Genomic DNA, 23446 nt, shown 5'->3' with positions numbered 1-23446 from the left:
TGGAAACAGGCCATTCAGCCCAACAGGTCTACATGAGCCTCCTCCCTCCCTACTTCATCTCACCCTATCAGCATATCCTCCGATTCCTTTCTCCCTCATGTTTTTATCCAGCTTCCCCTTAAATGCATCTATGCTATTTGCTTCAACTACTCGTTGTGGTAGTGAGTTCCACATTCTCACCACTCTCTGGGTAAAGAGGTTTCTCCTGAATTCCCTGTTAGATTTATTAGTGATTATCTTATATTTATGGCCCCTTGTTCTGGTCTCCTCTGCAAGTGGAAACATAGAATAGAATAGAATCATAGAAGTTTACAACATGGAAACAGGCCCTTCGGCCCAACATGTCCATGTCGCCCAGTTTATACCACTAAGCTAGTCCCAATTGCCTGCACTTGGCCCATATCCCTCTATACCCATCTTACCCATGTAACTGTCCAAATGCTTTTTAAAAGACAAAATTGTACCCGCCTCTACTACTGCCTCTGGCAACTCGTTCCAGACACTCACCACCCTTTGAGTGAAACAATTGCCCCTCTGGACCCTTTTGTATCTCTCCCCTCTCACCTTAAATCTATGCCCCCTTGTTATAGACTCCCCTACCTTTGGGAAAAGATTTTGACTATCTACCTTATCTATGCCCCTCATTATTTTATAGACTTCTATAAGATCACCCCTAAACCACCTACTCTCCAGGGAAAAAAGTCTCAGTCTATCCAACCTCTCCCTATAAGTCAAACCATCAAGTCCCGGTAGCATCCTAGTAAATCTTTTCTGCACTCTTTCTAGTTTAATAATATCCTTTCTATAATAGGGTGACCAGAACTGTACACAGTATTCCAAGTGTGGCCTTACTAATGTCTTGTACAACTTCAACAAGACATCCCAACTCCTGTATTCAATGTTCTGACCAATGAAACCAAGCATGCTGAATGCCTTCTTCACCACCCTATCCACCTGTGACTCCACTTTCAAGGAGCTATGAACCTGTATTCCTAGATCTCTTTGTTCTATAACTCTCCCCAACGCCCTACCATTAACGGAGTAGGTCCTGGCCCGATTCGATCTACCAAAATGCATCACCTCACATTTATCTAAATTAAACTCCATCTGCCATTCATCGGCCCACTGGCCCAATTTATCAAGATCCCGTTGCAATCCTAGATAACCTTCTTCACTGTCCACAATGCCACCAATCTTGGTGTCATCTGCAAACTTACTAACCATGCCTCCTAAATTCTCATCCAAATCATTAATATAAATAACAAATAACAGCGGACCCAGCACCGATCCCTGAGGCACACCGCTGGTCACAGGTCTCCAGTTTGAAAAACAACCCTCTACAACCATCTTCTGTCGTCAATCCAATTTTGTATCCAATTGGCTACCTCACCTTGGATCCCGTGAGATTTAACCTTATGTAACAACCTACCATGCGGTACCTTGTCAAAGGCTTTGCTAAAGTCCATGTAGACCACGTCTACTGCACAGCCCTCATCTATCTTCTTGGTTACCCCTTCAAAAAACTCAATCAAATTCGTGAGACATCTTCTCTACGTCTACCCTGTCAAACCCTTTCAGTTCTATTCGCAACCTCTCAGATAATGAAGCAGTCCATGCCCAAGTCAGGAGTGTGATGGAATACTCTCCACTTGCTTGGATGAGTGCAGCTCCAACAACACTCAAGAAGCTCGACACCATCCAGGACAAAGCAGCCTGCTTGATTGGCACCCCATCCACCACCCTAAACATTCACTCCCTTCACCACCAGCGCACAGTGGCTGCAGCGTGTACCATCCACAGGATGCACTGCAGCAACACTCCAAGGCTTCTTCAACAGCACCTCCCAAACCCGCGGCCTCTACCACCTAGAAGGACAAGGGCAGCAGGCACATGGGAACAACACCACCTGCACGTTCCCCTCGAAGTCACACACCATCCCGACTTGGAAATATATTGCCGTTCCTTCATCGAGGCTGGGTCAAAATCCTGGAACTCCCTTCCTAACAGCACTGTGGGAGAACCTTCACCACACGGACTGCAGCGGTTCAAGAAGGCGACTCATCACCACCTTCTCGAGGGCAATTAGGGATGGGCAATAAATGCTGGCCTTTCCAGCAATGCCCACGTCCCATGAACGAATAAACAAAAAAAATTTTTTTAAGATCTCTATCAGGTCTCCCCACAGTCTTCTCTTTTCTAGAGAATGGAGCCACAGCCTGTTCAACCTTTCCTGATGGCCATAACCTCTCAATTCTGGGGTCATCCTAGTAAAATTTTTTGCACCTTGTCCAGTGCCTCTATATCCATTTTATAATGTGGAGACCAGAACTGTTCATAGTAGTCCAAGTGTGGTCTAACCAAGGTTCTATATAAGTTTAACATAACCTCTCTGCTTTTGAATTCTATCCCTCTAGAAATGAACCCCATTGCTTGGTTTGCTTTTTTTATGGCCTTGTTAACCTGCGTCACTACTTTTAGTGATTTGTGTATCCCAGATCCCTCTACTCCTCTACCCCATTTAGACTCCTATTTTCCAAGGAGTATGTGGCCTCCTTATCCTTCCTATCAAAATGTAATACCTTACACTTATCCATATTAAAATTCATTTTCCAATTACATGCCAATTCTGTAAGTTTATTAATGTCTCCTTGTATTTTGTTGCAGTCCTCCTCAGCATTAACTATACCCCCCAATTTGGTGTTGTCCACAAATTTTGAAATTGTATTTCTGATTCCCGAGTCCAAATCATTTATGTAAATGGTGAACAACAGTGGTCCCAGCACTGATCCTTGTGGAACATCACTTCCCACCTTTTGTCAGTCTGAGTAACTACCTTTACCCCTTACTGTATTTTCTGTTTTGTAGCCAGCTTGCTATCCATTTTGCTACTTGTCCCCTGACACCACATGCTCTGACCTTAGTCATGAGTCTACTAAACGGTACCTTATCAAAGGCCTTTTGAAAATCCAAATGTATTACATCTGTTACATTACCCTTGTCTACCCTTTCTGTTACTTCTTCAAAGAATTCAGTCAAGTTGGTTAAGCATGACCGTCCCTTTTGACTATTTATATTTTTGGTTTCTAGATGTTTTTCTATTACATCTTTGAGTAAGGATTCCATTATCTTTTCTACCACCAACATTAAGCTAACTGGTCTATAGTTCCCTGGACTTGTTCCATTTCCCCTTTTAAATATAGGAATCACATTAGCTGCCCGCCAGTCGTCTGGCACAATTCCCTTTTGTAATGATTTTTTATATATATGTAATAGTGCCTCTGCTGGCTCTTCCCTAACTTTTAATATGCACGGATACAGTCTATCCGGACCAGGGGTTTTATCCTCTCTAAGTTTGATTAGTTTATCAATTATCTCTCTTTTCCCCCACCCCTTCATCTTTCTATCTTAAATTTCTTTGTCTTTTTTGATCTGCTCTTCTAATGTCATGCTCACCATGTTAGTCTCCCTGGTAAATACTGAGGCAAAGTAACTATTCAATATTTCTGCCATTTTGCTGTGGTTACCTGTGAGTTTATCTTGTGTATCGATTATTGGCCTTATCCCTATCTTGATTTTTATTTTGTTATTTATGTGTCTGCAGAATAATTTACTATTTCTTGTTATACTCCTTGATAATTTAATTTCATGTTTCTCTTTGCCTTCCTAACTTTTTTAAAACTTCTTTCCTAACCTCTTCGTATTCCCTTTTGTCATCCTCTCCTTTATTGTCTACGTATTCAGTGAATGTCTTTGTCTTTTTCTTTAGATTCAATTTTACACTTATTTCTTTATTCACCCATGGTGTTTCATTATTGGTTAGTTTGTTCATGCTTTTTAGTGTAATATATTTCTCCTGGACTCTATTGAACACTGCTTTAAATGTTTCCCACTGCTGTTCTATTTGTTAATCAGTAAATTTTTCCAATTTATTTTCCCTAGTTCCATTCTTATCCCCTGAAAATCAGCTTTTTTCCAATTTATTGCTTTGGTCTTTATCTTACTTATGTCCTTCTCAATCTTTATCTTAAACCTTATTATATGTTGTGTGTAAATTGGCTGCCGCGTTTCCCTACATTACAACAGTGACTACACTTCAAAAGTACTTCATTGGCTGTGAAGTGCTTTGGGGCGTCTTGAGGTCGTGAAAGGCGCTATATAAATGCAAGTCCTTTCTTTTTTGCAAGGTGCACACGGTGAAATTTGGGTGGTTTCGTCCTGACCGTGGCCGCCTTTTGTGTCGATAGCAGGTTTACTGGTGGACACGGACAGCAGGGTGTGATAGTCGAACCCCACAATTTACACTGAAGCTCTAAAGGGTTTGTCTTGCAATGTAACTAGGCAACAGCATTCTGTGCAAACTTGTCTTAATAACAGCAATGACAGATGATTGCTGTAAACAGGTTGAGCTTCAATCTTGTGGCCCATGAGAAGAGAATTCCTTCATGAGATCATTCACCCAAACTCACACTGTGCTTCTCTTGGTATTTGATTTAATCTGTTTGTAGGTGCAATGCTGTTCACCTGCCCCTCTTATCAGTAAACAAAGGCATAATACTGCAGTTGCTGGAAATCTGAAATTAAAACAGAAATGCTGGAAAACACTCAGCAGGTCAGGTAGCATCTATGGAGAGAGATACAAAGTTAGCGTTTCAGGTCAACGACCTTCCGTCAGAACCCACTTTTGTCGGGTCAAAGTGATGGATGTCCGTGACGGGAAAGTTTGGGCACCTTTTATCACTACCAAACACGTTCGGGTGATTCAGCATGGCTTAGACACAGCAGAATATCCCATCTGCTCTGCCCCATCAATGGGCAAGGAGTGGGGGAGTTAGGACTAATTGAATAGTTCTTTCACAGAGCCGGCACAGGCACGATATTTTACCATACCGTGTGCCTGAACCACTCCACCCCCTGATGAGACTCCTTTTCACCGTAGGAATATTGTTACCACTGTCCATACCAGCCGCCTTCATGTGAGATTATCACTTATAACTAATTGTTTTATCTTTGGTTGGTGTGAGATGGAGACTCCCAACTCACTGAGGTGGGGGAAAGCTGTAATCACCCTATTCTCCTGAACCTGTTAATCGTTTACAGAGCAGCTTTAAGAAATGCTCGGAGCAGGGGAATGGGGCAGGAGGTGAGCTGTGCTGAGACTGGGAATGGTGCAAGCAGGTCTGAACGGGGGAAACGAAGGTGAAATCATGAAAACGTTTCTTTGTCCTTTCTCATCCTCCCTGACCTCAAAAAAGACGAGAGCAGATATTGTGCAAGTCTGCGCAAAGTGGAGTGTGGGCTTTAATGGTTATACCTTGTGGTGCACCGGGGGGGATCCGCCAGCTCCAGTTCAGGGAGGGAGAGAGAGACAGAGAACCGAGGGTGAAAACGTGGAGTGTTACCATGACGTGTCTAACCAGATCGGACTGTGGATCCGCTGCTCACCATTCAGGAATGTTCACTCTCCTTGGTGAATATTGAAAATTTAAGACAGAAATGAGGAGGAATTTCTTCTCCCAGAGGGTCGTGAATCTTTGGAATTCTTTACCCCAAAAAGCTGTGGAGGCTGAGTCATTGAATACATTCAAGGCTGAGTTAGACAAATTTTTGATCAGCAAGGGAGTCAAAGGATATGGGGTAAAGGCGGGAAAGTGGAGTTGAGGTAAAAAATCAAATCAGCCATGATCTCATTGAATGGGGGAGCAGGCTCGAGGGGTCGAATGGCCTACTCCTGCTCCTATCTCTTATGCTCTTATTATGGTGCACCAAGTTCAAACTCTATGATGACCCAGTGACATTTTCAACTGCAATTGTTTGCTATTTGCGTAACAAAAGCTACAGTTCCTTGAATTGCCGTGCCGTTATGATCGTCCTTCTTTCCTATGTAGCACGAGGCCAGTGAGTACGTCAGGCCAAAGACTCGGGAGGGGCAGGAACCATCGACGGGGCGGCCTGAACGAGCAGGAAGGTAAAGACTTGAAAAACGTCCATTATTTATTTGGGAGCTTTCTCCCCTTTTCCCCTCGTTTTTGTAAATGTGGCAGCTGGTCCTGTGATGTGTTTCCCTGGCCACTAGCAACCGTCTGATACACACGGCCATTCTGAATGTACAAGACTGTACTTTGAGTGTTAGCAGGCCATTCAACTGTGGAAAGCATCACAACCCAGCCCAATCCAGAACTCATTCAGGATTCTTCTAGTCTTTATTCCCAATCCCGGGGGCACTAAGAAGTTGTATTCCATTGCCTCCCCGACTGGGATCAATTTAACTCTGCACAGAGCTCAGGATGGGACCTGGGACTGTCCTGGTTTGTATGGCTCGGTACTACACTGGGCAATGCATCTACCCATTGATCCATCAGGGAAGCCTTTGCGCTACATTTCAATTTGTGGACCCCGGTTCATTTGTTAGTGTGTTGTGGTCACAGGTTTTTGTTTCCTGGGTTAGCCCAGCCTCCAGTCCATCAGCAACATGTGATACATGTTGCCCATTCAGCTAGGTGCTCATTAAGGTGGCTGATCTCGCCCCCAGGTCACGTACATGAGCCTGATCTCCTGGACTGGTTTCGATGACCTGAGGGGGTCAGAGAGGAATTTTCCAGAGTGTTTTTTTCCCTTTTTTTTGCCTCTCCCAGAAGATTACATGGCTGCGGGGGAGAGGGAGTCAAGGAGTGTTAAGTCATGACATTCCATCACGGTGTGGGGCAGGCTTGATGGACCAGCTGGTCTTTTCCCAATCCCGGGGGCACTGTATGATGCAGAGTTAAGCCCCTGCCAGCTGTGCCCTCACCGCAGAAGACATCCTCCCCCCACCCCCTCGATTGGATCAAAGTTTTCAGGATATTAAGGGGAACTGATCGGGTAGATAGAGAGAAACTGTTTCCGCTGGTTGGGGAGTCTAGGACTAGGGGACACAGCCTAAAAATAAGAGCCCAGGTTTGAAGTTAGGAAACACACAAAGGTGAGAGAAGTTTGGAACTCCTGCAAACGGCAGTTGATGCTAGCTCAATTGCTAATTTTAAATCTGAGATTGATAGATTTTTGTTAACCAAAGGTATTAAGGGATATGGTGCTAAGGCGGGTAAATGGAGTTAGGTCACAGATCAGCCATGATCTCATTGAATGACGGAACAGACTCGAGGGGCTGAATGGCCTCCTGCTGTTCCTATTTACTGCACTAATCTGAGCGACCTCTCCAGTGAGTCCCTCAATTTAGTGCCAGTTGATACTGAACTACAGACAGTTTTATGCTGTGGGTCCAGCTGTTACGTTGCTCAGTTCAGATTCTGGGAGAGCAATCTCCCTGACCCAGCTCCTGGCATGTACACTACTAAATCCAGTTACCTTGTCCCGTTCTGCTGCCAGGTTAAAGGAGCAGCTGTCGGAACAAAAACATTTCCAGCTGGCCCATGGTTGCCTGGCTCCCAGAATCCGATTGAAGACAACCTGAGAGTTGCCTGAGACTGCCCCAACGCCAAACCTTTACAGCAGCCTATGGGTCGAATTCAAACCATAGCCTGACATGCCAAAAGCCGTTTCCCTGACTCACCTCTTCTCCTCCCGGCCATTCCTGGCAGCCACCACGCCTCTGGATCAACTGGAGCGGTGCAGAGGACGAGAGCACAAGGACTTTCAGTAAAGAGGAAAAGCACAAAAATCCCATCGCTTTTCCAGAGATTAATCCACTCTATCCAGGAAGTCATCTAATGCCCAACACAGTCCCCACCACTTAAAACATCCACGTTTAAAACTTTACCCAGAGAGTAGTTGGAACGTAGAACTTGCTACCACAAGGAGTAGTTGAGGTGAATCGCATAGATGCATTTAAGGGGAAGCTGGATAAACACATGAGGGAGAAAGGAATAGAAGGATATGCTGATAGTGAATTGAAGCAGGGAGGGAGGAGGCTTGTGTGGAGCATTAACGGCGGCATAGACCAGTTGGGCCGAATGGCCTGTTTCAGTGCTATAGTTATGATAACTCGATGTAAGACCTCAATTACCTTATGTGTATTTAATCCCTTCTAATCCCTTAAACATGGCGTGGGACTGCGGTTTGTAAACGGACTGCGGTTTAAATAAAGCTGCAGGCCAGAGTGACACCACGCTATACCGGCCATTGCTTATAGCGGGTAAATTGCGTTTGCACGAACACACCCACCTCCAATGATGGGAACTGTAATCCTGCCAGCTTCAATGATGTAACTTATTCTACAACTCTCGTAATTAACTTTTTAATCAAAATAGTTTTGCCCAACTTCCTTTCCGACTCCTATGCCTCCATTTCTAACTTGGGCTGTGATTGTGCTATCTCACTGTTCAACCTCAGCTGGAGGAGGATGCACTGAAGTGAGTGTTGCTGGAGGAGGTGGGAGGGAGATTTCCACTCATCATGTTTCAATAAGCCTTACGCTACACTTTTCATTCCTGCAGGCCTCCAGCATACCAAGCAGATCCCGAAGACCGTGAGCTGAACTACAGTTCGACCCCACAGCGCCCTCCCCGTCCTGCATCCAGGTTTTCTGAATCTTCACAGAAAGGTACAGTACACTGGAAGTGTGAGGTCTCAAACATGCTGGACCTGAAGTGCCTGGTTTTAGGTTGGATGGTTGGGGAAGAGGTTTCGGTCGAGTATTCTGTTTTATTAAAGCTGCAAGATCCATGATTTGCTGAAAGGGGTACTGTAGAGAATTAGTCACAGTAGAACAAGGGCTTACAAGTTAGTGCCTCTTGAAGAGATCGACCCAATCTACTTGTCTTCCCCATTTATATCTCTCCCTCTCTTTCCCCCTCTCTCAAAACGCATCTTTTGAACTGGGTTCCGTACCCAAGTGGCCATACTTCAGAAGTTTAGGTCGAAAGTAAAGAAAGGAGTTGCATTTATATAGCGCCTTTCACGACCTCAGAACATCTCAAACCGCTTTACAGCCGATGAGGCGTAGTGCCAATTTGCACACAGCAAGATCCCACAAACGGCAATGAGATAAATGACCAGATAATCTATTTCAGTGTTGTTGAGAGATAAATATTGGCCAAAGATACCGGGGAGAACTCTCCTGTTCATCTTCGAATAGTGGCTGTGGGATCTTTTATATCCACCTGAGAGGGCAGATGGGGCCTCGGTTTAATGTCTCATCCAGAAGACGGCACCTCTGACAGTGCAGCACTCCCTCAGTACTGCACTGGGAGTGTCAGCCTGAATTATGTGCACAAGTCTCGAGAGTGGGGCTTGAACTCACGACCTTCTGACTAAGAGGCAAGAGTGCTACCCACTGATCCACGGCTGGCACCTGATGATGGTATGTGTTAACAGACTAATCAACCATGAAGGCATCACATCTGCGCCCGATCTTTACTCGCCTGACATCACAACCTTGCAGCACGAATCACTGGATAGTGATCAGAGGCCCTGGCTGTTCTTTTCCCTCTTCTTTAATTATGGGGCACTGATGAAAATTGTTGGATCTGAGGGTTGGATTGAGTCCCATTCCGAGACTTGTACCCAGAATGCAGCCTGACACTCCCAGTGCAGTACTGAGGGAGTGCTGCACTTGGAGGTGCCGTCTTTTGAATTAGACATTAAAGCGAGGCCCCGTCTGCCCTCTCAGGTGGGCATACAAGATCTTATGGCCACTATTTGAAGAAGAGCAGGGGAGTTCTCCCCGGTGTCATGGCCAATATTTATCCCTCAACCAACATCAAAAATTAATTGGTTATTTATCTCTGCTGTTTGTGGGACCTTGTGTACCAATTGGCTGCTGCGTTTGCCCATACAACAACAGTGATTGATTGTACTTAAAAAGTAATTTCTTGACTGTGAAGCACATTGGGACGTCCTGAGGTCATGAACGGTGCTATAAACATCAAAATAACAAGACAGAAACAGTCCATCCGGCCCAACCAGTCCGTGTCTGTGTTTACCCTCCATGCGAACAAATAGCTCTAATCACACTTAGCCCCCTGTTCCCATATCAACCCGTTTTCCTTCATCCACCTCTCCAGTCTAATCTCGAATGTTGACAGTTTCTTCCTCAACCACTAACCCTGGAAGTGAATCCCACGGCCTCACAATTCTGTGTGAAGAAGTTTCTCCTGCTCCCTGTTCTAAATCTCTTACATTTAATCGTGTACCTGTAGCCTCTCATTCTGGAAACACTCTTGCTCTATCTACCCCGTCCCATCCTTTGATAATTTTAAACACTTTGATCATATCACTCTGTAATCGGCGTTGCTTTCTTTCTACAGGCTGGGTGAATTCAGATAACTTGGGATAGAGCAGGGATTATTTTGATGATGGTTGAGGGGGAATGTTGACCAGGAGAATTCTGTTATTCTTGGGAGTGCACGAGGGGCTCTGGAGTGTTCCAGGTTCTGTTTGTGTTGCAGCAGAGAGTTTGTAATTCAGAAGTATTTCTAGATTTTTGGTGACCCCAGAATGTGTTGTTCAATAGTGAGGTTACATCATTTTGCAATGCATTCTAAGATGTCCATCACCAAGAGTGGCTCGGTAGCACCACTACTGACCGAGCTGGCCGAGTCCTGAAGGACATAACTGCAAGACTGGGCCTGCGGCAGGTGGTGAGCGAACCAACACGAGGGAAAAACTTACTTGACCTCGTCCTCACCAATCTACCTGTTGCAAATGCATCGGTCCATGACAGTATTGGTAGGAGTGACCACCACACAGTCCTTGTAGAGACGAAATCCCGTCTTCGCACTGAGGACACCATCTAACGTGTTGTGTGGCACTATCACCGTGCTAAATGGGATAGATTCAGAACAGATCTGGCAGCACAAAACTGGGCATCCATGAAGCGCTGTGGGCCATCAGCAGCAACAGAATTCTATTCCAGCACAATCTGTAACCTCATGGCCTGGCGTATTCCTCACTCTACCATGACCAACAAGCCAGGAGATCAACCCTGGTACAACGAGGAGTGTAGAAGAGCATGCCAGGAGCAGCACCAGGCGTACCTAAAAATGAGGTGCCAACCTGGTGAAGCTACAACTCAGGACTACATGCATGCTAAACAGCGGAAGCAACATGCTACAGTCAGAGCTAAGCGATTCCACAGCCAACGGATCAGATCAAAGCTCTGCAGTCCTGCCACATCCAATCGTGAATGGTGGTGGACAATTAAACGGGAGGATGAGGCTCTATAAACATCCCCATCCTCAATGATGGCGGAGTCCAGCATGTGAGTGAAAAAGACAAGGCTGAAGCGTTTGCAACCATCTTCAGCCAGAAGTGCCAAGTGGATAATCCATCTCGGCCTCCTCCCGATATCCCACCATCACAGAAGCCAGTCTTCAGCCAATTCGATTCACTCCACGTGATATCAAGAAACGGCCGAGTGCACTGGATACAGCAAAGGCTACGGGCCCGGACAACATCCCGGCTGTAGTGCTGAAGACTTGTGCTCCAGAACTAGCTGCGCCTCTAGCCAAGCTGTTCCAGTACAGCTACAACACTAGCAGCTACCCAACAATGTGAAAAATTGCCCAGGTATGTCCTGTCCACAAAAAGCAGGACAAATCCAATCCGGCCAATTACCGCCCCATCAGTCTACTCTCAATCATCAGCAAAGTGATGGAAGGCGTCGTCGACAGTGCTATCAAGCGGCACTTACTCACCAATAACCTGCTCACCGATGCTCAGTTTGGGTTCCGCCAGGACCACTCGGCTCCAGACCTCATTACAGCCTTGGTCCAAACATGGACAAAAGAGCTGAATTCCAGAGGTGAGGTGAGAGTGACTGCCCTTGACATCAAGGCTGCATTTGACAGAATGTGGCACCAAGGAGCCCTAGTAAAATTGAAGTCAATGGGAATCGGGGAAAACTCTCCAGTGGCTGGAGTCATACCTAGCACAAAGGAAGATGGTAGTGGTTGTTGGAGGCCAATCATCTCAGCCCCAGGACATTGCTGCAGGAGTTCCTCAGGGCAGTGTCCTAGGCCCAACCATCTTCAGCTGCCTCATCAATGACCTTCCCTCCATCATAAGGTCAGAAATGGGGATGTTCACTCATGATTGCACAGTGTTCAGTTCCATTCACAACCCCTCAGATAATGAAGCAGTCCGTGCCTGCATGCAGCAAGACCTGGACAACATCCAGGCTTGGGCTGATAAGTGGCAAGTAACATTCGCGCCAGACAAGTGCCTGGCAATGACCATCTCCGACAAGAGAGTCTAACCACCTCCCCTTGACATTCAACGGCATTACCATCGCCGAATCCCCCACCATCAACATCCTGGGGGTCACCATTGACCAGAAACTTAACTGGACCAGCCATATAAATACTGTGGCTACAAGAGCAGGTCAGAGGCTGGGTATTCTGTGGCGAGTGACTCACCTCCTGACTCCCCAAAGCCTTTCCACCATCGACAAGGCACAAGTCAGGAGTGTGATGGAATACTCTCCACTTGCCTGGATGAGTGCAGCTCCAACAACACTCAAGATGCTTGACACCATCCAGGACAAAGCAGCCTGCTTGATTGGCACCCCATCCACCACCCTAAACATTCACTCCCTTCACCACCGGCGCACTGTGGCTGCAGTGTGTACCATCCACAGGATGCACTGCAGCAACTCGCCAAGGCTTCTTCAACGGCACCTCCCAAACCCGTGACCTCTACCATCTAGAAGGACAAGAGCAGCAGGCACATGGGAACAACACCACCTGCACGTTCCCTTCCAAGTCACACACCATCCCGACTTGGAAATATATCGCTGTTCCTTCATCGTCACTGGGTCAAAATCCTGGAACTCCCTTCCTAACAGCACTGTGGGAGAACCTTCACCACACGGACTGCAGCGGTTCAAGAAGGCGGCTCACCACCACCTTCTCAAGGGCAATTAGGGATGGGCAATAAATACCGGCCTCGCCAGCGATGCCCACATCCCATGAACGAATAAAAAAAAAAATGTGATCCTGAACTTGAGCCCCACTGAACCAAAGTACTTAATTCATTCTGGTCATTGGTTTAGGGAAGATTATAGTTTCTTCAGGAACTGGATCCAAGATAATTCAAGACTATTTTCCTCCCAACTGTGTAGTATAACCAGGATATTAACCAAACTTGTACGCTGAGGTCGAGGAAGTGCTCCATCAATACTCAGGGCTGTACAAGACTCAGGTACATAGGAGCAGAGGAACAGGAGGAGGCCATTCAGCCCCACGAGCCTGTTCCACCATTCAGATAAATCATGGCCAGTCTGTACCTCAACCCCATTTACCTGCCTTTGCACCATATCCCTTGATACCCTTATCCAACAAAAATCTATCGATCTCAGTCTAGAAAATTTCAGTTGACCCCCAGTATCCACATCCTTTTGTGGGGACGAGTTCCAGATTCCCACTCTCCTTTGCGTGAAAAATGGCTTCCTGATTTCACTCCTGAACGGCCGAGCTCTAATTTTAAGATTGTGCCCCCTTGTTCTGGATTCTCTTACCAGAGGAAAAATTTCTCTCTTTACTCTATCGTATCCTTTTATCATTTTAAACACCTCGATTAGATCACCCCTCAACTTTCTAAACTCAAGGAAATAGAAACTAATTTTTTGCAACCTCTACTCATAATTTAACCCTTTAAGCCCCAGTATCATTCTGGTGAATCTGCACTGTACCCCCTCCAAGGCCAATATATCCTCCCTAAGGTGTAGTGCTCAGAGCTGAACGCAGTCTCCAGATGGGGTCTGACCAACAGTCATGCTGGTCATAGCACTTTGTGTTGAACCTAGCGACGCAGTTTAATAAGGCCATAAAAGGGAATCAAGCACCGAGGTTCATTTCTCGATGGATTGAATTGAAAAGCGGACAAGTTATGTTAAACTTGTACAGGGCCTTGGTTAGACCACACATGGAGTATCATGCACAGTTCTGGTCTCCATATTATATAAAGGATATAGAGGCAATGGAGAGGGTACAAAAAAGATTCACAAGGATGATACCAGAACTGAGAGGATATATTTATCAGGAAAGGCTAAACAGGCTGGGGCTCTTTTCTCTAGAAAAGAGAAGGCTGAGGGGTGACCTGATAGAGTCATAAATTATGAATGGGTTTGATAGGGTAGACGTAGAGAAAATGTTTCCACTTGTGGGGGAATCCAAAACTAGGGGTCATAAATATAAGATAGTCACTAATAAATCCAATAGGGAATTCAGGAGAAACTTCTTTACCCAGGGAGTGGTTAGAATGTGGAACTCTCTACCTCTCGGAGCAGTTGAGGCAAAGAGCATAGATGCATTTAAGGGGAAGCTCGATAAACACATGAGGGAGAAAAGAATAGAAGGGTATCCTGATAGGGTGAGATTAAATAGAGAGGGAAGAATCATAGAATGGTTACAGCACAGAAAGAGGCCATTCGGCCCGTCAAGCCCTCTATTCAAGAGCAATCCAGCTAGTTCCACTCCCCCGCCCTTTCCCCGCAGCCCTGCAAATTTTTTCCCTTCAAGTACTTATCCAATTCCCTTTTGAAAGCTACAATTGAATCTGCCTCCACCACCCACTCACAGTGCATTCCAGATCCTAACCACTCGCTGTGTAAAAATAGATTTTCCTCATGTCGCCTTTGGTTCTTTTGCCAATCACCTTAAATCTGTGGAAGGAGGTTCCTGTGGAGCATAAATGCCGGCATAGACCAGTCTGGCCAAATGGCCTGCTTCTGTGCTGTAGTTTCAACGTAACTCGATGTAGCACTAATTAATGGAGTTTGTATGTTCAGTTTCCCATTACAGGCAGTGATTGAGAGAAACGAGCAGATCCGTAAATGAAGAGGATTAAAGTTTCGAGAGTATCGCCAGTTTCTATTGTGTGTGGATTGGGCCCGAAGTTACTGAAGGAGTTCGACCCAGTGCTTCCCTCAGACACGTCAAAAGTGGGGGAAAAAACTACTGGACGTTTTCATATTTGATACTGCAGATTGTAGTGAGCACCTGTCAGTACACAGACCTGGTCTTGTTTTGCAGTGTAGAATCTTCACTGTTAATGCGTTTGCACAAATAACCCAGAGATAGAACTTTTTAAAACATTTTAAAAAAGAATTAACAAAAATGTTAAGTTGTATTAACTTTTTATTTTATATATACTTTTGTTTTTAACCGTTTAACTCAGGCTTTCACCGTGTCTTCTAAACTGCCGTGCTCAGCAGTTTGAATGGATGGCATGAATGCAGCAATGTTTTAATCGCATGATGGGATAGCTGCGTCGTTCTCTCTCTGACATTTTCCTGGCTCTGGTCGACTTAAGTCAGTCCACTTTACTATGGCCACAAATTTCTTGGACACGCTCAATTTGGCTGAACCATTCATAACTTGCAATTGGTGGGGCCACAGATGGCCGCATGTTGCTGGCAAGACCTATATCGTCTTTAGGGAGGGGAATCTAATCCTGGTCTAGACCAGGTTCTATTGAGCACACTTCACAGCACAAGAAACTTCAAGTGTAGGGGACGACCATTGCATCTAACGTGTCCCTTCCTTTTTGATAGATCTCAAACCCTACTGTCTAAATAATTTATCGCCATATCTCTTGGTACCTCTTCTCTCCAGAAATGCATATAATACTCCTTATAGCCCATTTACATTGTCACTTTCACCTATCTATAAAATATTAGAAATCTTATGCCTGTGCGCAATTACCTTCAACATTTTCCCATTATAAATTCCTCTGTCCACATTTAAAATGGTAATTGCCTATGTAAACTTGTCACGCTGTAATTACACCTTCCTACCATTGGAGGCACTGCAGCATCACCTGGGTGGGTGAAACTGGGATGGGTGTAAATACAGAGTGGCAAATTTGCATTGGCAGTTTCTAGTCTAAATGTGGACATAGAAATTTATAATTGAAATATAAAAATTAGGATCAAATAATCTCTAAAATGGGGGACTGAATTAATTTTGTGTGCCCTGAATCACCCACCTCCTAGTCCTGCTTCACCTGAAGACTTCACTTGGTCTTAACTCCCTGTGTGCAATGACTACTTAATTTTTTTTTAAATACATATTTCTAATGAACTTTGTGGATTTGGAAGTTTTTCTACAACTGAGATCCTCCTGGTTCCTCCAAGTGTGCAACAGCTTGGTTGGTTGGAAGAATCGTTTTTTATTTTAGTTAAATGGCTGCGTTTTGGAAGCTGCAATCTTCAGGCCTTCTTTAGAAGGTGCCCATTCCCCAGCCGACCTGGTTGCTGCAGGAACAGGGATCAGCCTGGCTCATTCCATACAGAGACGGCAAAACACCAGTGGGTGATTATAACCGCTGGCTTTTTTTTGTTGCCTGTTGTAACTATAATTCCAAATATAGGATGTTCACAAATCTGTAACGTTTTGGGAAAAGCACACTTAACTTAACCCTAATCCCCCCTCAAGAATCCCAAAGTCCCTCTCTTCGCACAGCTTTCCTTTTAAGAGGCACACTCACTATTATGAATCAAACGCTCTTTGCTTGGGTGTGTAGGAAACAGTTGAAGACATTTTTTTTGCGACAAAATATGCCGTTTTTCTGATTTGATTTGGATTCCGCAGGGACAGCTGCTGAGTTTCTCTGAATGAAGGTTCTGCCGTCTCCAGCTAGTGCTGCATGCTGAGTGTGTGTGTGTGTATGTTATACTAACGTAAGTCACTGATGGATGTTCTGTGTTTAAGCTGCTTGTGCTTCGTGTATGTTATGCAGCAGGGGTGAGCAGAGGCCTGAGACTGTGCTGCTGCAAGACGTGAGACAAGAAGTTTGATGAGCTACTGAAGAAGATGCTCTTTTTACCCAAAGTAGTTTGCAAATCTTTAAACTAAAAGCATATAGAAGGGAAGTTAAATTACATAGAATTTTACAGCACAGAAACAGGCCATTCGGCCCAACTGGTCCATGCCGGTGTTTATGCTTCACATGAACCTCCTCCCTCCTCTCTTCATCTCACCCTATCAACATATCCTTCTATTCCTTTCTCCCTCATGTGTTTATCGAGCTTTCCATTAAATGCTATTCACCTCAACTATTCCATGTGGGAGTGAGTTCCACGTTCTAACCACTCTCTGGGTAAAGAAGTTTCTCCTGAATTCCCTATTGGATTTATTGATGTTTTAAAATGGTGAAAGATGAAAAGAAAATCAGTGAATGCTGGAGACCTTTAATAAAAAAAAAAGGCCCGTCAGTGCATCACAGAGACAGACAGATTTGTGTTTCAGGTGGGACCCTGTATCGTTAACTTATCGTTCTCCTTTGGATGCCAAGTATTTTGTAGTATGTTCCCCTTTTTTAAAACACTTTGTACTCTCCAGATTAATAGTGTGTTTTTGCTCGCCCTTTCCCGAATTGCTGGCAGTTCAGCACCCGATGACGCCAGGAACCAAGCTTCTCCCAGCAGGGGGTGCTTCAGGAATGCAGTTATACCATCACACTCGCTGCTTTGGTTAATCAGTGTGGGATGTTCCTTTCCCCCAAACTTTTACCCCCCAAAAATCTAAGTTACTCTGTGCCCTTAATGTGCGGTGTATGACTGAGGCAGTGCAATGAAAGGCCATAAGGGAACGATCACTTGGTCTCCCCTGTACTGACACCAGGAACTTGGGGATGGTACAAGGTTTCTGTGATTTACTTTTTAGACCCACATTTTATCAGATCTCGGTCTCTGGTACTAAAGGTTAAATACCATGGGGTGTTGAGAAGTTTTCATAATATTTCAGCCTGTCCAGTCTGTAATAACTAAATCTACAAGTGCAGAATTGAACCAAATTTTTAGTTGTCCTCCACTGATTCTCGTTCTGTGTCGTGTATCTCTGCCCTGCATCGTACTACTATCCTGTTGGAATCTGTATCTGTACCTGCCCTCCCCCCTCTCACTGTCCTGGGATCTGTATCTGTACCCGTCCTCCCCTCTCTCACTATCCTGGGACCTATATCTGTCCTTCCCCCTCTCACTATCCTGGGACCTGTATCTGTACCCGTCCTCCCCCCTCTCACTGTCCTGGGACCTGTATCTGTACTCGTCCTCCCCCCTCTCACTGTCCTGGGACCTGTATCTGTACCCGTCCTCCCCCCTCTCACTGTCCTGGGACCTGTATCTGTACCCGTCCTCCCCCCTCTCACTGTCCTGGGACCTGTATCTGTACCCGTCCTCCCCCCTCTCACTGTCCTGGGACCTGTATCTGTACCCGTCCTCCCCCCTCTCACTGTCCTGGGACCTGTATCTGTACCCGTCCTCCCCCCTCTCACTGTCCTGAGATCTGTATCTGTACCCGCCCTCCCCCCTCTCACTGTCCTGGGACCTGTATCTGTACCCGTCCTCCCCCCTCTCACTGTCCTGGGACCTGTATCTGTACCCGTCCTTCCCCCTCTCACTGTCCTGAGATCTGTATCTGTACCCGCCCTCCCCCCTCTCACTGTCCTGGGACCTGTATCTGTACCCGTCCTCCCCCCTCTCACTGTCCTGGGACCTGTACCCGTCCTCCCCCGTCTCACTGTCCTGAGATCTGTATCTGTACCTCTGCGTTCCCCCTCTCACTGTCCTGGGACCTGTATCTGTACCCGTCCTCCCCCCTCTCACTGTCCTGGGACCTGTATCTGTACCCGTCCTCCCCCCTCTCACTGTCCTGGGACCTGTATCTGTACCCGTCCTCCCCCCTCTCACTGTCCTGGGACCTGTATCTGTACCCGTCCTTCCCCCTCTCACTGTCCTGCTGGGACCTTGTCCCTCTGCCCTCCATTGCTTCATGCACTGCTCCTTCTGCCCTGCGTAGTATTGCTCTCTCCCCACCTTTCCTCATCCTGTCCTGCTGGAATCTGTCCACTTCCCCCTGCCCTGCTGGGATTTGTACATCAATGTTCTTTTGTCCTGCTCTGTTGGTTTCTCTACCCAATCCTTGACACGAGCCTCAAAACCACGATCTCCTTGTAGCAACCGACACTTTTATCTGCAGCAAGATCGATCAGTGATTTCTCTCCTCCTATCGATCTTATTTTTAAATATAATTTTGTTTTATCAATGATATTGTCCTTGTAACTTCTCCGTTCATTAACAGAAACCTAACCACGTCACATTTCTATCCAACTTCAATCCCTCCCTGCGACACCATTCCACATCCTTCCCAAGTACAGTCGGACTGCAGTAGACGAGTGCTTCCATTGACGTGTGTCCGTCACTGACTCACCACTCAAAGTGGGCATGTGTTTAGCAAAGTTCACAGAGCACGGTGTCAGCAATAAATTCTGAGCAATATAATCCCATCAGCCTTACCGCACCGGGAGCAGCATCAATGTTAACAGACCTTAAATGCTTGATAAAATGAAGTGAAGCTTTAAGTAAACTTTTTGCACTAACAGATTCTGGAGTTTACAGTGACGTTTGGTATTCGCGTTTATTGATGTTTCTAAACCTCCTGCATCAGTGGTACTTGCACAGGGACCCCTACACATTTCCCCCCTCCCCTTTCCCGTGTTAGTGTGCCTGGGTTGAATATATGTCAAGCATTCATTGATTTAAAAGTCAGGAGCGCCCTTAATTTACTTGGAAATGTCCGTGTTTGAAAACTCACCTCACTGCGAGGTCCTGCCCCACATGAAGGCGGTGACTTCTTGACGTTTGAATTCAATGAGTGATTCGTTTGACAGAATTCAGCTTGTCTCTCCTTTCTCTGTGCCTATTGGGGATTAGGTTAGGGAATCGATATTGACCCTCCCCAGCTCGGGTGTGGAACCTTGGGTGTACTGCTCGAGCCCTGCGCTCAGCTTCTTTCCCACAGACGTGGGGAGATCATCTTTCAACTCTTAACATCACCTGCTGTCAACTCTGTAGCTCCCCCTCTGCTGGCAGCACCCCGCTTTATCACCTTGATTGCTCTAATTCCGTCCTCTATCAGTAAAGCGCCACAGACCTCATCCCTCAGTCCTGTATTCCCATCTATCTCCTTTCACTCTCTTTTCTTTGCCAAGTTACCCATCCTCATTTAATTGACTTCAAGATCCATCCTACCTCAGTGACTCCCCGCCCCACCTGTAGCTCCTTCAGGTGCTTCCTACCCCCAAGGTGCTTTGCTCGTTTTATAATTCATTCTCGGCATGTGGGCATCACTGGCAAGGCCGATATTTATTGCCCGTCTCTAGTTGCCCTGAAAAGGTGGTGGTGGGCCTTCGTTTTGAACCACTGGCAGTTTGGTACAACAACCCCTCTTGCATTGTATTTTTTTCATTGCTCGGTACAGTGTTCTGAGACATCCTTGTGTAAATGAGGAGTGCCATAGAAATGTAAGTTGTTCTGTGCTCTGAATTGGAACCCAGGTCGGATAACAATTCTAATCTCTGGTATTTTGGGCTGATCAGGAACTGACCTTTGCATGGATTTGCATCCCCAGATTCAAAGCTGCCCCCTCACAGCTAGTGTTCTCAAATTGACTGGGAGCCATACTCTGCTCCCATAGCAATATTTATCTATCACGTGATGGGGAGTAAATCATTCTGCAATGGATAAATTTATCAGTGAAGAAGCAATTCAGCCCATAGAAGATAAATGTGGCTTGTAGTTACGTATAGAGTTGGGTTTTACTGGTGACACCTAGTGAAAGGAGTTGACCATTATGGCAAACTTTATTATTATACAGACGGGCTTTGTACCACTTGGATACCTATGATGTCTCCTGGAAATGCCCGCTGTCCTCTGGAAGCTTGGCCAGTGTGAGATGGGGTTCAGCACTGGCTCCAGCCAATGGTTTTCTTCTGATACATAAAACTCAACGGAAAACTAAATTTTGCCATGTTAAAGTTTGGGGCCAGGATTTAGGCTTCTTTGATGCAGGGCACCATCAAGGTTGAAAATAGAAGACAAGATCAATCAATTAACGATTAGTTGACGTCCAATGGGGATTTGAAGATGTGTAACTCGTAGAAGGAAGGGAAGACTGAGGGAGGTATGACCACGCCCAGGATACAGAGCAAAATTGACTACCTATTGAAGGTTTGAGGCTTTCTAATTCAGTGTGGAATTCCTGATCAGTATTTTGATAGTTGACACTTTGTTGAGCCCTCCTGTGTGTGTCAAACAGTGTTGGTCTCTCCTCTGCTCACCCCAGCAAGGTAAATATATTCCAGATATGACCAAATATTAATGAGTGGCTAGCAGCATTTATTTGCCAAATTGTTACTTTGTACTATTGTTCCGAGCACACGACACGTGTTCACAAACCCCTGCACTGTTTTCCAGATGTATTTCCATATGTTACTGAGTGTTAAGGAGCTGCTTTTGTTAATGTCATTCAGATTATTTTTGTACATTCTTTTTAATTGATTATGTTTAAAATTGTCAACAACAACACATCCTGTGTGGTTTGCTTCAGACAATAAACCGATGAAATGCTGCTTGAAGATTAACTTGTGACAGATGCTCTTCATTCTCCAGCGTTTCCTTAGAAGTGATCGCCACCTTTCGCTGATTCTGGTTTTGTGATCCCCAGTCAGCTCCCATTCTGTTGAGGGGACTTGGGGCAGCGAACGTGATATGGAACGGTGGAAACGACCGAAGAAAAACTTGCACCTTTTACAATGACAAAACGCCCCAATGTGCTTCACAGCCAATGAAGTACTTTTGCAGTCACTGTTGTAATGTAGGAAACGCAGCAGCCAATTTGTGCACAGCAAGATCCCACAAACAGTAATGAGATTACATGACCAGATCTGTTTTTAGGTGTTAGTTGGGGGATAAATATTGACACAGGACACGGGGAAAACTCCCCTGCTCTTATATGAAAATGTCAGGTGGGAAAAGGCCATCTGATCCATCAAGCCTGCCCCCCCCCGTCATGATGCCTGAAGCATCGTGATTAGTCAAACCCCCCCCCCCCCCAGCAGCTGTGGAATGTTCTGGGAGGGGCAAAAAAAACAAAAACTGAAGGCCAATCAGGGAAAGAAAAAATCTGCAAAACTGACTCCCAAGCAGGGGAAATAATTTTTCCCTATTACATCCTTCATGATTTTAAAAATCCTCTATTAAATCTCCTCTTCGTCTTCCCTGCTCCAGTGGAAACAGTCCCAGTCTCTCAAGTCTTTCTCCTTAACTATAGTTTCCCATCCCTAGCACCATCCTGGTGAATCTACGCTCTCTACGGCTTTAATGTCCTTTCAATACCCAGAGCCCCAAACTGCACACCGTGCACTAACTGGCCCCACCAATGTTTTATGGAAAGTCATCACCGCTTCTTTCCTCGTACTCTATGCCCCTATTTTTAAATTCATTCTTGGGATGTGGGTGTCGCTGATGAGGCCGGCGTTTATTGCCCATCCGTAGTTGTGCTCCTCAATTTCTCTCCTCTTTAGTCCGACACTCCTGATCTTTGGCCACCTGGTGCAGGGGAGGACCTTCTTGTGGGTTTGCCCCTGGGCCTGGGCAAGGTGGGCCATCTGTAGGTCCAGGATGGATGCGGCCCTGGGGTCGGTCTGGCTGCCCACCTCTGTTTCGCGGTCGTGCCCAGGTGGCCCTCGAGAGGGAGCACGCGGAGCCCATGGTACACTCGGGCCCTTCCGTGACCGGTGGGCACTGCAGGGACCGGAGTGTGTGGTGGGCACCAGGAATAATCTTACAATTTAGTTGAGAATTTCCCTTTGTTTTGTTCAAAGTTAATAAAGAAATAGAAAATAAAATCTGAGAAGATGGCGGTGGGCCGCTTTGAATAGCTGCAGTTGGTGTATCCTTTGAAGTGGCCCAGCAAGCCACTCAGTTGTGTCAGCGGATAGTTGAGAGTCAACCACATTGGTGTGGGACCGGAGTCACATATAGGCCCAGACCGGGTAAGGACGGCAGGTTTCCTTCCCTAAAGGACATTAGTGAACCAGTTGGGTTTATCCGACACCATCATGGTCACTTTTACTGATACCAGCTTCTTATTTCCAGATTTAGAACTGAATTCTGATTCTCAAAGAGTCACAATGGGATACTGGGTACGGTAGCATAGTGGTTATGTTACTGGGCTAGTAATCCAGAGGCCTGGACGAAATCCAGAGTCATGAGTTCAAATCCCACCACGGCAGCTGGTGAATTTAAATTCAATTAATTAATTAAATTCAATTAATTAAAATAAAATCTGGAATTAAAATACTAGTATCAGTAACGATGGCCATGAAACTACCGGATTGTCGTAAAAACCCATCTGGTTCACTAATGTCCTTTAGGGAAGGAAGCCTGCCGCCCTTACCCGGTCTGGCCTATATGTGACTCCAGACCCACAGCAATGTGGTTGATTCTTAATTGCCCTCTGAAATGGCCTAGCAAGCCACTCAGTTGTAAAATCTCGCTACGAAAAGTCATAAGAATAAAACCGGACGGACCACCCGGCATCGGACCACTCGGCACCGGACACGACAACGGCAAAACACCAAGCCCAGTCGACCCTGCAAGGTCCTCCTTACTAACATCTGGGGACTTGTGCCAAAATTGGGAGAGCTGTCCCACAGACTAGTCAAGCAA

The 23446-nt window shown here is 45.8% G+C and overlaps 2 protein-coding genes across 3 annotated transcripts in view; both read left to right on the top strand.

The window, feature by feature from the left end:
- The window catches only part of ccdc50a (coiled-coil domain containing 50a), a 108418-nt gene extending 87061 nt beyond the window's left edge, over positions 1-21357 (top strand). For both annotated transcript variants that reach the window (XM_067994848.1, XM_067994849.1), the window contains 3 exons: positions 5886-5965; positions 8430-8536; positions 14723-21357. In XM_067994848.1, coding sequence (XP_067850949.1) covers positions 5886-5965; positions 8430-8536; positions 14723-14742 — 207 coding nt within the window. In that variant the 3' untranslated portion in view covers positions 14743-21357. The remainder of the gene's footprint in view (positions 1-5885; positions 5966-8429; positions 8537-14722) is intronic.
- On the top strand, positions 16012-21357 carry LOC137331716 (formin-2-like). The gene is made up of 3 exons (XM_067995703.1): positions 16012-16083; positions 17738-18395; positions 18432-21357. Exons 1-3 carry the CDS (start codon positions 16012-16014, stop codon positions 18890-18892), a joined length of 1191 nt encoding a protein of 396 aa, XP_067851804.1. The 3' UTR covers positions 18893-21357.
- Positions 21358-23446: the final 2089 nt, after the last annotated feature.

Source organism: Heptranchias perlo, chromosome 13 (genome assembly GCF_035084215.1).
Source record: "Heptranchias perlo isolate sHepPer1 chromosome 13, sHepPer1.hap1, whole genome shotgun sequence".
Lineage (NCBI taxonomy): Eukaryota > Metazoa > Chordata > Chondrichthyes > Hexanchiformes > Hexanchidae > Heptranchias > Heptranchias perlo.
This window is presented reverse-complemented; position numbering and strand designations above follow the sequence as displayed.